The 15,654-nt window shown below is 45.4% G+C and overlaps 1 protein-coding gene across 1 annotated transcript in view; it reads left to right on the top strand.

The window, feature by feature from the left end:
- RNF145 (ring finger protein 145) overlaps positions 1–15,242 on the top strand; it is a 263,348-nt gene extending 248,106 nt beyond the window's left edge. The window contains exon 11 of the mRNA XM_077468425.1: positions 15,026–15,242. Coding sequence (XP_077324551.1) covers positions 15,026–15,115 — 90 coding nt within the window. The 3' untranslated portion in view covers positions 15,116–15,242. The remainder of the gene's footprint in view (positions 1–15,025) is intronic.
- Positions 15,243–15,654: the final 412 nt, after the last annotated feature.

The raw sequence follows: 15,654 nt of genomic DNA, 5'->3' as shown, positions 1-15,654 counted from the left end.
CTCCATGTGGGAGAGACAATCTGCCTGTGACATACCTGAGGGTGGTAGCGCTGAGGAATCCTCCAAGCCTGATCCACCATCCTCCTCGTCCTCACTGTGAAACTCCGCAGCCCCTGGGGGGGAGCTGGGACGCTGTGATGCTGCCTGTGCTCTCGCCGCCATCTTGGACGAGGCCCGCGCGAGCGCCTCCCTGATAGGCTTCAGCTTAGATTTACCGCGGTGGCCTGTGAGAACCATCCCTTGGGGTGTGTCAGAAAATGGGTCCGGTATAAGCAGTGATGTGATCCCGCTGTAGTTCGCCTATTAAGTCCCGGAACAGCAGCGGGGAATGCGGAGCTCTAATGAGAAGCGTCTGACATGTCGAGCTTCGCGCATGCGCCCCCTGTGTTGGTCATTTTAATCATACAGGTTCTCCTTTTTCTTCTTTGTTGTACACAAAAAGTAATAACTACTTGGTTGATGATGACAAGATCCTTTGGTCGTACAGTAACTTTCAGATGTATTGTAAATTTTCCCCTTGATGTCTTTAGTATATCTAAAGGAATTCAATGGATTGAAAATATTGTTATTTGCCTTAACCTTTCTGGATTGTCCAGTTGGTTCCTATAATGCCGTGTACACATGACCGGACTTCCCGGCAGACTTGGTCCAACAGAATCAGTCCGTCGGACAATCCAATCGTGTGTGGGCTAATCCGAACATTTTTCGTTAAAAAAAATCTGACAGACCTAGAAATAGAACATGTTTCAATTCTGTCCAACTGACTCAATTCCTATCGGGAAAATTGTTTGTCTGTATGCTGGTCCGACAGACCAAGTACGACCTAAGGGAAGCTATTGGCTACTCCTATTGAACTTTTTTAGTCCCGTCTTACGTCATCACGTTCAAAACGAATGGTCCGTTCCTGTGTGGGCAAGTCCGTTCATTCGGAAAGTCCGTCAGAACTCTGCCGAAAGTCCGTCGGCAAGACCGTCGGACCTAGTCTGCTGGAAAGTCTGGTCGTGTGTTTGCGGCATAATACTTCAAATAGGGCTTAATAAGAGTTACCATTGCCAGAGCCACTCCATTACACTATAGCTACACCAAATACTGGAAGAACATGAAGGAAGGTGAAATTTATAGAGGGGTCAGAGAATCCAAATCCACCTCCAGGAAGGCGAAGAATACTCTTGGATAGTAAGGCTTGCCATACATTATGCATTTTTTTTTTTTTCAACCAAAGGTTGAAAGAAAGAAAATTGCTTGATTCCCCCAACAACACAGTCAATGTTGATGGGAACCCCTCCCGCTGTGCTATTGTATTCTGACAGCGGGAGCTTTTTTCTCAGTCAGAAATCATTGATTACTGTTCCAGGCTATAGCTAGCAGCAGTGATGGGACCAACAAAAAGCCAACAAGCTGGTTGTACTGAAGTTGATCGATTGATCGACTTCAGTACAACCAGCCTGCCGGCTATATGGATCGAAAATTATTCAATCAGCTGAACTTTGATCTGTCTACTTCCGACTTAACTCTCCTAATTCAGCAATTAGCTTCCCTGCACAGATTCACACAGGAAAGCTTTATTTTGAATCCACTCAAGGTTTTTATTTTAACTGAAGCCTTAATAAAAGGGAAGTTTTTTTGTCCCCTAAAACGCATTGGTTGTTTTTTAGTACAAACTAAAAAATATATTTGGAGTCTTTCATCCTGGCTCTCCTTTCAGTTCTGCATATTTTTTGCTGGTATCCTTGAGGAAGGAGACAGAGCTGGACTTCACAGCTTATAAAGCGATAATGTCTAAGCCAGAATCCAAATATTCTATCTATCTATCCAATATGAAATATCTATATATCAACCTATATATGTATCTAGCTATCTATCTAGATTTATAGTGACTTGTCTAGCTATCTGTCTTATTTATCTATGTATCTATCTACCTATCTATCCATTATCTATCTATCTATCTATCTATCTATCTATCTATCTATCTATCTATCTATCTATCTATCTATCTATCTATCTATCTATCTGTCAATTTATGTATCTATCTATCTATCTATCTATCTATCTATCTATCTATCTATCTATCTATCTATCTATCTATCTATCTATCTATCTATCTATCTACCTACCCATCTATCTATCTATCTATCTATCTATCTATCTATCTATCTATCTATCTATCTATCTATCTATCTATCTATCTATCTATCTATCTATCTATCTATTTATCTATCTATCTATCTATCTATCTATCTATCTATCTATCTATCATATCCCTTTATATTCTGTTTAGACTCTCTGACTCTCTATCCGTCTATAGGAAACAGGAATGTAGAACAGGTAATAAATCTATCCAGCTTTGTAGAATGAGCTCACTTCTGTTCAGTCTTAGAAAAACATTGTAGAGTCACTGAACAATGTGACCAGTCTGTGCTCAGAAAGTTAACATATGTTAAACTAGGGGCTGAAATGTGCGGGAAGGATGTTCCATGGTTGAATGCTTTTACTTTATCATAATACCATGTGTTACTTGGTAGGGGATCAAAAATGTAACCCCTTTTATTACTAAAAGTGTTGCCATCATTAATAATATATCCTGATTTTGTGCTGTCATGTAGATAGTTTTTTTTCCATGCATGCATATTGTAACCATTTTAATTTATAAAAAATACAGTATCTGGCTGTATTGCATGTCATGTATTTATCAGCTGCAGTTATAGTGTATACAACTAAAGGGCATGTAAAGCCTAACATTGAATGTCTCTAATTTGCTCCATTTAGTTCAGTTAAAAGAAAAGTAGGGCTTTGTAAAAAAGAATTTAAAAAAATCATACTGACCTAAATGGCTGCAGCACCGATCCCAGCTGCAACTGCCCCCCACCGCCTCTAAGACTGAGAACTGAAACATCAAACACAGCTCAGTCCTCGGCCTGCAGAGATCTGGTTGCTGTCAGTTACCGTCTCTCTCTGCTCTGCCCCTCCAGCGCTCACTGGAGCGCTGGGCTATGGAAGGGGCTGGAGCAGCTGGCAGCACATGTATACATATCAAAAAACATATAAAACACACAAAAGCTGCCCATAAAACATAACCAAAACTATCTAGTACTCCTTGAATACAGGTTCTTGGTGGCTCCCGTATGGGGGAGCACAGTGAGTTGCTGTAATTTTTACGCAGTTTGCGTTTTTCAGGCGATAACCCGCTTCTTAAAGAAGAGTTTCAGCAGGAACACTCACGGTTAATAGTAAAAATCATCAAAACAGAAAGACATTGATTGGTCCTACTACACATGGTCACTGTCACCCATATAATGCCAAAGAACGGTCCCCCTAGATTTTCAGGATAGTCGTCGGTTTCAATTTAATTGGAACTAGGTATACATAGTCGCCTTGTATAGTGTACACCTAGTGATATACAAAGTATTATATTAGGTAGGTAAAGAGGTTCCCATCATATCGTTCCTCAGATCATCATGGAGTGAATTGTACCAAGCCACCCCTGTACCGTGTGATCTCTGTGACCAATCACAGCGATCACATGTCAATTGTACACATTGGCTTTTATTCATTACCATTAATTTTGTACCTTTGTGATCTCTGTGCTCTGTGTGATATATGATATATATATATATATATATATATATATATATATATATATATATATATATATATATATATATATATATATATATATGTACCTGATTATACAAAATTCAATATGGTATATAATGAAAAAAATACATAGAATACAATCTCTTGGAAAAGCTACCTTTAAACAAGCTATAAAATCAGTAAACTCGCAATACTATCTTATTAGTGTTAAAAAAAAAGGCAGACAATCTTATAAAAGAAATAAAAAACTGTCAGTTTCAAGGATCCCCCACTTATACTTCTGGTGGGACTGTGACCACGGGTCATATGTCTCTCACTGACAACCATCCATATTGCCATCGCACATGTTCCTGGAAGAGGCTCTAGGATAATGGGTGCTGCAGCAACCACCAACTGGAGACTGGATCATGCATGCCACAGTGTATATATTTGCCAGCACACCACAGATCTTCAAGTTAAAGTGTTACTAAACCCACAACAGTAAAATCAGTCTGTATATGCAGTAAAGCATGCTTGTTATACTAACTGTGGAACCTAAGGGGTTTTTCCTAAGCATTGTGTAAAAAAGGCTGTTTGAGCCTGTCTTATTTGATCCTCCCCTTCTTCCACTGTCCTCTAAACATCTCATGATAAGAAAGAGCCTTTGGAGCTATTCTATACATGCTCAGTTTGGTGTGTATTGCTAGAGAGTTTTTTTTTTCTTCTTGGGAGGGTGCATATTATTGGCACAGAGCGAATCAGCAATGTCAGGACAGAGGGTGAGGGGTCCTGCAGCCTCATAGGACAGTCAGAAGAGAATCAAAACTCCTCCTACAAGCTTTAACCACACACTGATAGAAGTCATAGAAATGCTAGAACTGCTGATGAGAAAAGTTTATATTTACTAAAATAATTTCGTTTCAATGTTCTGTGTACTGTGGGAGACTGGATATAATGAATGAAGGGTCCTGGGTATAGTAACACTTTAAATCCAAATGTTTTTTTATTGAAGTATGATCACATCACAAACAAGAGAGTGCAATTTTTCAGAGTTACTCTGGACCCCTTCGTCAAGCATGTGATCATCATCACACGCTTGACGAAGGGGTCCTGCGTAACTCCGAAACTTTGCACTCTCTTGTTTGTAATGTGATCATACTTCAATAAAAAAAACATTTGGACTTGTGGTGGGGTGGTAAATATTTACAATATGTCTCACTCTCTCAATAAATGAGCAAGAATCTATGTCCTGATTGCAACAGATCTAGTCATTAGGGATGAGCCGAACACCCCCCGGTTCGGTTCGCACCAGAACTTTCGAACGGACCCCAAATTCGTACGAACTTTAGAACCCCATTGAAGTCTATGGGACTCGAATGTTCGAAATTAAAAGTGCTAATTTTAACAGCTAATATGCAAGATGCTGTCCTAAAAAGGGTTTGGGGACCTGGCTCCTGCCCCAGGGGACATGGGTCAATGCCTAAAATGTTTTTAAAATAGGCCGTTTTGACGGGAGCACTGATTTTAATGACGATTAGTCGTGCCTGGGGGGTGTCTGTAGTATGCTTGTGAAGTGCCACGTGTTTCCCCGTGTTTAGAACAGTCCCTGCACAAAATTACATTTAACGGAAATAACATAATTTAAAACTGCTTGCGGTTTTAATGTTATATCTGGTTCCTGCAATATGGTTGAAAATCATTGAGAAAAATGGCATGGGTAACCCTCCCTGCCCATTACCAGCCCCTTTGGGTCTTGTACGCATATTAAGGGGAACCCCATACCCATATTAAAAAAAGGAAATGCGTGTGGCCCCCAGGCCCTATATACTCAGAACAGCAGTATACAGGCGGTGCAAACAAGACAGGGACTGTGTAGGTTTGTTGTGTTAAGTTGAATCTGTTTGTAATTTTCAACTGGTACATTTTTAAAGTGTAGCTCCAGTCAAAAAAACTATTTTTAAGCTTTTTGGAAAACATAGGGAAGGGTTATCACCCCTGTATAATTTGTTTTGTCATCCATCTTTTTTCATCTCACTTGCTGTTGTCTCCTTCCGTTTGCAAGTAGGAGATGTTTGTAAGTTGGATGTTTGAAAGTAGGGGCCTGCCCTATATGCTCTGCAGAAATGGCGGAACAAGGTGTTGGTTTTGCCACAACATTGTAAGCCCTCAAAGTGACTCTTGGTGGACGCTGGAGCGCCCTGCTGTGAACGATTATATCAAGAATTGTAATTACATGCCATTGTTGAACAGTGGTAGAAAAATTGACCTTTGGTGGTTGTGGTGCTGGTGCCACAACACTATAAGTCCTCACAGTTACTCTGGGTGGGCATAGGAACGGGCCCTCCTGTGAAATATTATATCAAGAATTGTAATTACATGTCCCTGTTAAACAGGGGCAGAAAAATTGGGCTGATGGCACTGGTGCTGGTGCCACGACACTGCAACCTCTCCCATATACTCTAGTTTTAGTGCAGGAATTAGCCCTGCTGCAAAGCATTGCATCAAAAATTGTAATTAAACGCCCCTGTTAAACAGGGGCAGAAAAATTGGGCTGATGGCACTGGTGCTGGTGCCACGACACTGCAACCTCTCCCATATACTCTAGTTTTAGTGCAGGAATTAGCCCTGCTGCAAAGCATTGCATCAAAAATTGTAATTAAACGCCCCTGTTAAACAGGGGCAGAAAAATTGGGCCTTAGGCATCACCCAGAAACAGAAATGTTCTTCCAACATATCAGTGGAGGAGGAAGAGGATAGACAATCAACATAACAGGACAGTCACTCAACATCAGCATAGGCAGTCTTGAAGGGATGTGATATTTCAAAAAAAATTATTCGGTTATATCAGCTTCAGGTGCTTGGTAGCTGTGGGTGATCCAAGACTGATTCATCTTGATGAAAGTCAGTCGATCAACTGATTCGGTGGACAGGTGCACCCTGTGATCGGTAACAAAGCCACCAGCAGCACTGAAGGTGCGTTCCAAAAGAACGCTGGATGCAGGACAGGCCAGTAGCTCAATTGCATACTGTGCAAGCTCTGGCCAGTGATCCATCCTCAAGACCCAGTAAGCCAGAGGATTTTCGGTGGGAAAGGTGTCCAGGTCTGACCTTGCCCCTAGGTATTCCTGCACCATGTAAATCAGACGCTGGCGATGGTTGCTGGAACCGATCATACCTTGGGGCTGCGGACTAAAAAATTGTCTGAAAGCATCAGGCAGACGGCCACCTTCTCCACCGCTCCTTCTGACCGTTGCCTCAGCAACACGTTGTCCAGGACCAGGAGTTTGTAACCTCCCAGTCTCTGGGAACGCGTTGCACAGACCTTTCTGCAAGGCCTCCCGGAGATGTCTCATCCTCTGCTCCCTCTGCGATGGCAAGATAAGGTCGGCAACCTTACCCTTGTACCGTGGATCAAGGAGAGTGGCCAGCCAGTAATGGTCCCTCTCCTTGATCCGAAGAATACGAGGATCCTTCCGCAGGCTTTGCAGGATCAGGGAGGCCATGCAGCGTAGGTTAGCTGAGGCATTCGGTCCGGAGTCCTCTGGGTCACTAAGGACAACATGATCCGCAGCTACCTCCTCCCAGCCACGTACAAGTCCACGGGTTTCTTGGGACTGTAAATCATCCCTACAAGACTGCTGCTGCTGCTGATGCTGAGTGCCAGCCTCCACCTCCATGCTGACACAATCATCCTCCTCCTCCTCCTCATCCTCTTCCTGTGTGATGGGTGGCACAGCAGGAGCACTGTCTGGATAAAGGGGGCCTTGAGAGGCAAGGAAGTCCTCCTCTTCCTGCCTCTGTTCTGCCTCAAGTGCCCTGTCCATTATTCCACGCAGCGTATGCTCCAAGAGGTGGACAGGAGGTACAGTGTCACTGATGCATGCACTGTCACTGCTCACCATCCTTGTGGCCTCCTCAAATGGTGACAGGACAGTGCATGTATCCCTGATCATGCCCCACTGGCGTGGTGAGAAAAAACCCGAACTCCCCTGACCCTGTCCTGGTGCCGTAGTCGCACAGGTACTCATTGATGGCCCTCTGCTGCGTGTGCAGCCGCTGCAGCATGGCCAACGTTGAGTTCCACCTGGTGGGCATGTCACATATAAGGCGGTTCTTGGGCAGGTTCAACTCCTTTTGGAGCTCAGCCAGCTGAGCACAGGCATTAAATGATCAGCGGAAATGCACCCAGACTTTCCTGGCCTGCTTCAGGACATCCTGTAAGCCCGGGTACCTGCCCAAGAACCGCTGCACCACCAGGTTAAGGACGTGAGCTACACAGGGCACATGGGTCAGTTGTCCCTGTCGGAGGGCGGAGAGGAGGTTAGTGCCATTGTCGCAAACCACCATTCCTGGCTTAAACTGGTGTGGCATCAACCACCTCTCGGCCTGCCCCTGCAGAGCTGACAAAACATCCGCCCCAGTGGGGCTCCTGTCCCCCCAAAAAAACAGCGCAAGCACAGCATGGCATCGTTTTGCCTGCGTACTTGCGTAGCCCCTGGAACGCACCGCTGGTTCTGAGGACAGAGCACTGGAAGAGGCCATGGAGGAAGAAGGAAGGGGGGGGTGGAGGAGAGAGGTGTGTCACAACCAATAGTAGCATTTTGGAGGTGTGGTGGTGGAACAACCTCCAACACTACTGCACCTTGTCCTGCATCCTTCCCAGCTGCCAGAAGAGTGACCCAATGGGCCGTGAAAGACAGGTAACGTCCCTGTCCATGCCTGCTGGACCATGAGTCAGCGGTAATATGCACCTTACCGCTGACCGCCCTGTCCAGCGAGGCAAGGACATTGCCTTTCACATGCCGGTAGAGAGCCGGAATCGCCTTCCGTGAGAAAAAGTGGCGTTTGGGGACCTGCCACTGAGGAACCGCACATTGTACAAACTCACGGAAGGGGGCCGAGTCTACCAACTGAAAAGGCAGCAGTTGAAGTGCTAGCAATTTAGCCACGCTAGCATTCAACCGCTGGGCATGTGGATGGCTGGGAGTGAACTTCTTTCGCCGGTCCAGCAGCTGGGGCAGGGACATTTGCCTGCTATAATCGGACGTGGGTGTACTGCTAGCAGAGTGCCCGGAAGCACTTGGCTGTGACACACCTAATTCTACACCTTCATTCCTCTCAGAGCAGGTTTCAGAGAGGACTGAAGGTCAAGTGGGGTTGGAGATCCCAGCTGATGAGGAGCAAGGAGAGGTCCGCTTTGTTCTTTGGTGTGGGTCTTTGAGGTACGCTTGCCAACGAGCTGCATGGCAGGTCAACATATGTCTGGTCAAGCATGTGGTGTCCAAGCGGCTGATGTTTTGGCCACGCGAGATACGCTTGAGACATATGTTGCAAATAGCAGCGGTGCGATCTGATGCACTCATCTCAAAAAAGGCCCACACCAAAGAACTTTTAGAATAACGCGCAAAGGCAGAGCCCTGCACAGGCGGAGCTCTGCGGTGTGATTCAGTCGGTATGCTGCCCCTAAGCTGGCCTCCGGAGGGCATCCTGCCTCATTGGACATGTGCCTCCTCCTCCTCTCTCCTACCAGGCACGCATGTGGAGTCAGTGCCCTCATCATCCCCTCCCTCTTCATCGCTGGAGCAAACCTGGCAGTATGCTGCAGCTTGAGGAACATGACTGCCAGATTGCTGTCCTTCTTGAGCATCCCCTCTCTCTGCATTCACACTACTGCCTTCCTCTAGTTGAGTATCATCATCAGAGCCTACAAAACACTGGGCATCCTCCTGGAGCATGTACCCAACACTGTGCTCAAAGAGTTCAGGAGACTCCTCAGGAGGACGTGGTGGGTCTAGGGAAGGAGTCACTGATGATGACATTGAGAGGAGGGAAGACGATGCGTTGGCAGCTGCTTTGCTAGTACCCTGAGACTGGGGGAGAGAGGATGAGGAGGATGAAGAGGGCTTGGTCATCCACTCTACCAAGTCGTTGGCATGTTGCGGCTCAACATGTCCAGCTGCCGAAAAGAAGGACAAGCGTGTCCCATGGCCACGTGCTGATGATGACGATGCACCGCATCCACGACCAGCACTGTTGTCTCTAGACACAGAGCCTGCTTGCCCTCTTTTATCGGCTCGCGCCTGTCTGCCTCTTCTTGCTGGCCTTCCAGACATGGTAATGGCCTGAAGGGAGTTGGGAAAACCAGCAATTGGGTAGTGTATATTGTGCTGGAGGCACACACAACTTCCACTAACTCCTGCAGATGGCAGATGGCTCAAATAGAGAAGAGCTATGTTGGTGGATATAGCGGTGTATACTGGGTTCAGAGCATGCAGACAGCACGCACAATCTCTTACCGCTGACTGCAAGCTCTATTTAAAACGAGCAAGATAGTTTGCTATATAGGTGGATATAGCGGTGTATACTGGGTTCAGAGCACGCAGACAGCACGCACAATCTCCTACCACTGACTGCAAGCTCTATTTAAAATGAGCAAGATAGTTTGCTATGTAGGTGGATATAGCGGTGTATACTGGGTTCAGAGCACGCAGACAGCACGCACAAGCTCCTACCGCTGACTGCAAGCTCTATTTAAAACGAGCAAGATAGTTTGCTATATAGGCGGATATAGCAGTGTATACTGGGTTCAGAGCACGCAGACAGTATGCACAAGCTCCTACCGCTGACTGCAAGCTCTATTTAAAACGAGCAAGATAGTTTGCTATATAGGTGGATATAGCGGTGTATACTGGGTTCAGAGCACGCAGACAGCATGCACAAGCTCCTACCGCTGACTGCAAGCTCTATTTAAAACGAGCAAGATAGTTTGCTATATAGGTGGATATAGCGGTGTGTACTGGGTTCAGAGCACGCAGACAGCACGCACAAGTTCCTACCGCTGACTGCAAGCTCTATTTAAAACGAGCAAGATAGTTAGCTATATAGGTGGATATAGCGGTGTATACTGGGTTCAGAGCACGCAGACAGCACGCACAATCTCCTAACACTGACTGCAAGCTCTATTATAAAAGATAGATATATTGCTAGCTATATAGGTGAATATAGCGGTGTATACTGCGGTCAGGGCACGCAGACAACAACCACTACAGAAGAGCTAGAACGAAAAATCGTCCGATAACGATCGGTGTATACTGTGTTGAAGGTATACAGAACACCCACTAACTGCTACAGACACCAACACACTACACAAGGCCGCCGCGCTGGCGGCCTTATATAGTGTGGGGCGTGTACTACACAGCCTGAGCTATGATTGGCCACAGGCATCCTGCCTGTGGCCAATCATGGCTCTCCTCGCTGCCGGCGCTGTGATTGGCCAAGCATGCGTGGTCACAGTGCATGCTTGGCCAATCATGAGCCAGCAATGCACTGCGCCATCGCAGTGCATTGTGGGCTGTGAGCGCCACACGAATTTGGCGCGAACGGCCCATAACGTTCGGAATTCGCCGAACGGGTGAACAGCCGATGTTCGAGTCGAACATATGTTCGACTCGAACACGAAGCTCATCCCTACTAGTCATATACACATTTGACCTCATTTGTAAACGGTATAGCCACTCGGGCTTGATCTTACAGAGGATTTGATATAAAGTCTTTATCAAATAGTTTGCTACAAGTTTTAAAGTCTCCTATTATATTTTATTTGGATGGTCACATTCACCACCTTTGACTGACTGTCCACAAGAAAGGTATATTTTAAGGCATCACTACATCACACCTCATATTTTATATGTCTGTAATTTTTCTAACCTTGTTTAAATCCACATCCTCTGCTGTTTTTTAAAAGTGGACAAGTGGGCAAGGATTGAAACATCTATCCATTTTTTTTAATGCTGTATTGCTTTTATTGCTCATATTTGCTCTCACTTTCTTTCCCTTTAACATGTATAGGTAATAGAGGAATATTATCTATGGGGACACAGAAAGCAAAAGAAACCGGACAGAGCATTAACCCTACTTCCACCCCACCATTATTATTGGTGTTTGTACTGCCACTGGAGAGATCCTGCAAAGTTCTTGTCCGGGTGCTCCATCCAGAAAAGCACTGAGATTAAAATGAAGAAGCCATTAAAAAATTAAATAAAACAGGTTTTGCTGAAATATTCACCTTCAAGCCATAGATTTATTTTCCCTGCAGTACTTTTTCTTCCACTGGATGTCTTCAGTCTGATACCCAGTAGGGATGAGCCGAACACCCCCCGGTTCGGTTCGCACCAGAACTTGCGAACGACCCCCGCGTTTGGTACGAACGTTAGAACCCCATTGAAGTCTATGGGACTCGAACGTTCGAATTGGAAAGTGCTAATTTTAACGGCTAATATGCAAGATAGTGTCCTAAAAAGGGTTTGGCGACCTGCCTCCTGCCTCAGGGGACATGGGTCACTGCAAAAAAAAGTTTTAAAAACTACCGTTTTGGCGGGAGCACTGATTTTAATGACGATTAAAGTGAAAAAAAAAAGTGAAATATTCCTTTAAATATGGTGCCTGGGGGGTGTCTATAGTATGCCTGTGAAGTGCCACGTGTTTCCCGTGTTTAGAACAGTCCCTGCACAAAATGACATTAAACGGAAATAACACCATTTAAAACTGCTTGCGGTTTTAATGTTATATCTGGTTCCTGCAATATGGTTAAAAATCATTCAGAAAAATGGCATGGGTAGCCCTCCCTGCCCATTACCAGCCTATTTGGGTCTTGTACACATATTAAGGGGAACCCCGTACCCATATTAAAAAAAGGAAATGCGTGTGGCCCCCAGGCCCTATATACTCAGAACAGCAGTATACAGGCGGTGCAAACAAGACAGGGACTGTGTAGGTTTGTTGTGTTAAGTTGAATCTGTTTGTCATTTTCAACCGGTACATTTTTAAAGTGTAGCTCCAGTCAAAAAAAATATCTTTAAGCTTTTTGGAAAACATAGGGAAGGGTTATCACCCCTGTATAATTTGTTTTGTCGTCCATCTTTTTTCATCTCACTCGCTGCTGTCTCCTTGCGTTTGCAAGTAGGAGATGTTTGTAAGTTGGATGTTTGAAAGTAGGGGCCTGCCCTATATTATAGCGGTATGTACTGGGTACAGAGCACGCAGACAGCACGCACTATCTCCTAACACTACTGACTGCAAGCTCTATTATTAACCACTTGTTAGCCCAATGTTTGCATAAAGTGAAAGATGAAGTTATGCTGAGTAAATAGATATCAAACATGTCACTCTTCAAAATTGCACATGCCCGTGGAATGGCGCCAAACGTCGCTACTTAAAAAATCCCCATAGGCGACGCTTTAAATATTTTTTTACTGGTTACATGTTTTGAGTTGCAGAGGAGGTCTAGGACTAGAATTATTGCTCTCGCTCTAACATTCTCGGCGATACCTCACATGTGTGGCTCATGCGAGCACATGGGGACATGGGCGCTTTAATTTTTATTTTATTTTTTTATTGTTCATTTTACTTTATTTATTTTAGTTTGACATTTTTTTTCCCAAAAATATATTTTTGATCACTTTTATTCCTATTACAAGAAATGTAAACATCCCTTGTAATAGGAATATGGGGTGACAGGTCCTCTTTACAGTGAAATCTGGGGGGTCAATATGACCCCACATCTCACCTCTAGGCTGGGAAGCCTGAAATAAAAAATAAAAAAAAGATTCTGGCTTTGATTGTACTGGCGAGTTGATAGAAGCACCGGAGGGCGGTGAGGGGTGGGGGGCGTCTATGGCTGGGTATTTCAGGGTATCACCGAGTATGGCTGGGTATCTCTGAGTATGGCTGGGTATGGCAATTTATGGCAGGGTATTACAGAGTATTGGCGGGGTATTGGCGGGGTACTACAGAGTAATAGCAGGGTACTGCAGAGTATTGGGGGTACTGCAGAGTAATGGCGGGTACTGCAGAGTATTGGGAGGTACTGCAGAGTAATGGGGGTTACTGCAGAGTAATGGGGGGTACTGCAGAGTAATGGCGGGGTACTGCAGAGTAATGGCAGGGTACTGCACTGCAGAGTAATGGCAGGGTACTGCACTGCAGAGTAATGGCGGGGTACTGCAGAGTAATGGCGGGGTACTGCAGAGTAATGGCAGGGTACTGCACTGCAGAGTAATGGCGGGGTACTGCACTGCAGAGTAATGGCGGGGTACTGCAGAGTAATGGCGGGGTACTGCAGAGTAATGGCAGGGTACTGCAGAGTATGCACTGGTATTGCAGAGTATTGGCAGGGAATTGAGGGGTTAAATTCGGTGAGCAGCGATGTGGGCACTGCAGATGCAGCCCACATCGCTGCTGACACCGATCTCTTTCCCCTCCGCTGTACCGATCGGTACAGAAAGGGGAGGGAGGAACAGGCGTCATAACATGACGCCGGTTTGTTTCCAAGTGATCACTCCGTCATTTGACGGAGCAATCACGTGGTAAACGGCCGCTATGAGCGGCCGTTTACCGTGATGCGCCGGGTCCTATGGACCCGGCGGTCACGGATGCTCTCGAGTGCGCACACCTCGGGGCACGCGAGAGCAGAATTCTGGGAGGCCGTTAATTAACGGCCTCTCTGAGTTAAACAACCACCCTGAAGCCGTTAATCGGCAATGGGCAGTTGTTTAGTGGTTAAAGCTAGATCACTAGCTATATAGGTGAGGTGAATATAGTGGTGTATACTGCAGTCAGGGCACAGACAACAACCACTACACAGCAGCAAGATAGGAAATCAGCCAAAAACGATTGGTGTGTACTGTGTTGAAGGTACACAGAACACCCACTGCTTCAGATGCAAAGTAACACACTACAGGAGGCCGCCTTAAAGGTGGCCTTATATAGTGGTGGGCGTGCACTACACAGCCTGAGCTATGATTGGCCACAGGCAGGATGCCTGTGGCCAATCATGGCTCTCCTCGCTGCCGGCACTGCGATTGGCCAAGCATGCGGGGTCACAGTGCATGCTTGGCCAATCATCGGACAGCAATGCACTGCGCCAACGCAGTGCATTGTGGTCCGCGCGCGCGTCACTCGAATTTTGACGCGAACGGCCAAAACGTTCGGAATTCGCCAAACGCACGAACAGCCAATGTTTGAGTCGAACGTACGTTCGACTCGAACACGAAGCTCATCCCTAATACCCAGCATCATTCAAAAGGGATCTTTACCCAAAAGGAAAAGTTATGCTTGTTTCCCCCACACCCAACCCATCACCCTGCGCCATCTCCACAGCGAAGAAGAGGATCGGGGCTGTACTGTGCAAAACATTTTTTTTTAAAACCCAAACCTTTAATATCACCTTAAACTGATTGGCTCCTTTTACTGCATTTTCATCTCATACTCCAGCCCTGTTACGAGGGGGACTGCAAAAAGCTGATACCAGGAGCAACTCAGGTACTTACAATGCCTGCATTTAAAAATACATTTATTGATGTCTCATTGATTTCAGAGCTTTATTATTCTGCAAATTTTTAATATACTTTGCGTTCAGGTTTAAACTACTGATCAATCTTCTATTTCTTCCCAGCCTGATATCAATTCATATACTGGATTTACTGGACTTAGAAGTCAGAAGACAGAAGAGAAGCAACCACCTCCTAGTCCACACTGGTTATAATCACATTTTCCCAGCTTCTACTTCCTTTATGGATACACACAGAGCCAAATTAAGAACATCATGGGCCTGGTGCTGAGGATTTTGGTGGGGCCTTTTATAAACAATAAATAAATAAAAATGCTAACAATTTTTTGTCATAACAAATTAAATTAAAGAGAGAGAGGGAGGATGAGAGCGAGCGAAAGAGAGAGAGAAAGGGGATGAAAGAGGTGTGAGGGGTAAGGGAGGGAGGATGAGAGAGAAAGGGGGGGATGAGAGAAAGAGGATGCACATGCGCATGTGTGGGAATGACATCAATGCAGCCTGGACAAGGAAAGTGACCGAAGGCACAGAACCCAGAAGGAAGACCAGGTGAAGATGGAAGTGCCCGGGCCCCGCCGGATTGATCACAGCACAGCACTGGAGGGCTCAGTCTGACAATTTAAGTGTGCCCTAATGTGCTAATATGTTGTGCATACTTGTACATTATGGCATAACCTACCCCAGGGCCTCTAAAAAGGTAGTAATGTTAGAAAAGTTTACTACCACTTGAATATCAC

This window comes from Lithobates pipiens, unplaced genomic scaffold (assembly GCF_037356315.1).
Source record: "Lithobates pipiens isolate NorthernLeopardFrog02 unplaced genomic scaffold, aLitPip1_a1.2 Scaffold_8, whole genome shotgun sequence".
Taxonomy (NCBI): Eukaryota; Metazoa; Chordata; class Amphibia; order Anura; family Ranidae; genus Lithobates; species Lithobates pipiens.
This window is presented reverse-complemented; position numbering and strand designations above follow the sequence as displayed.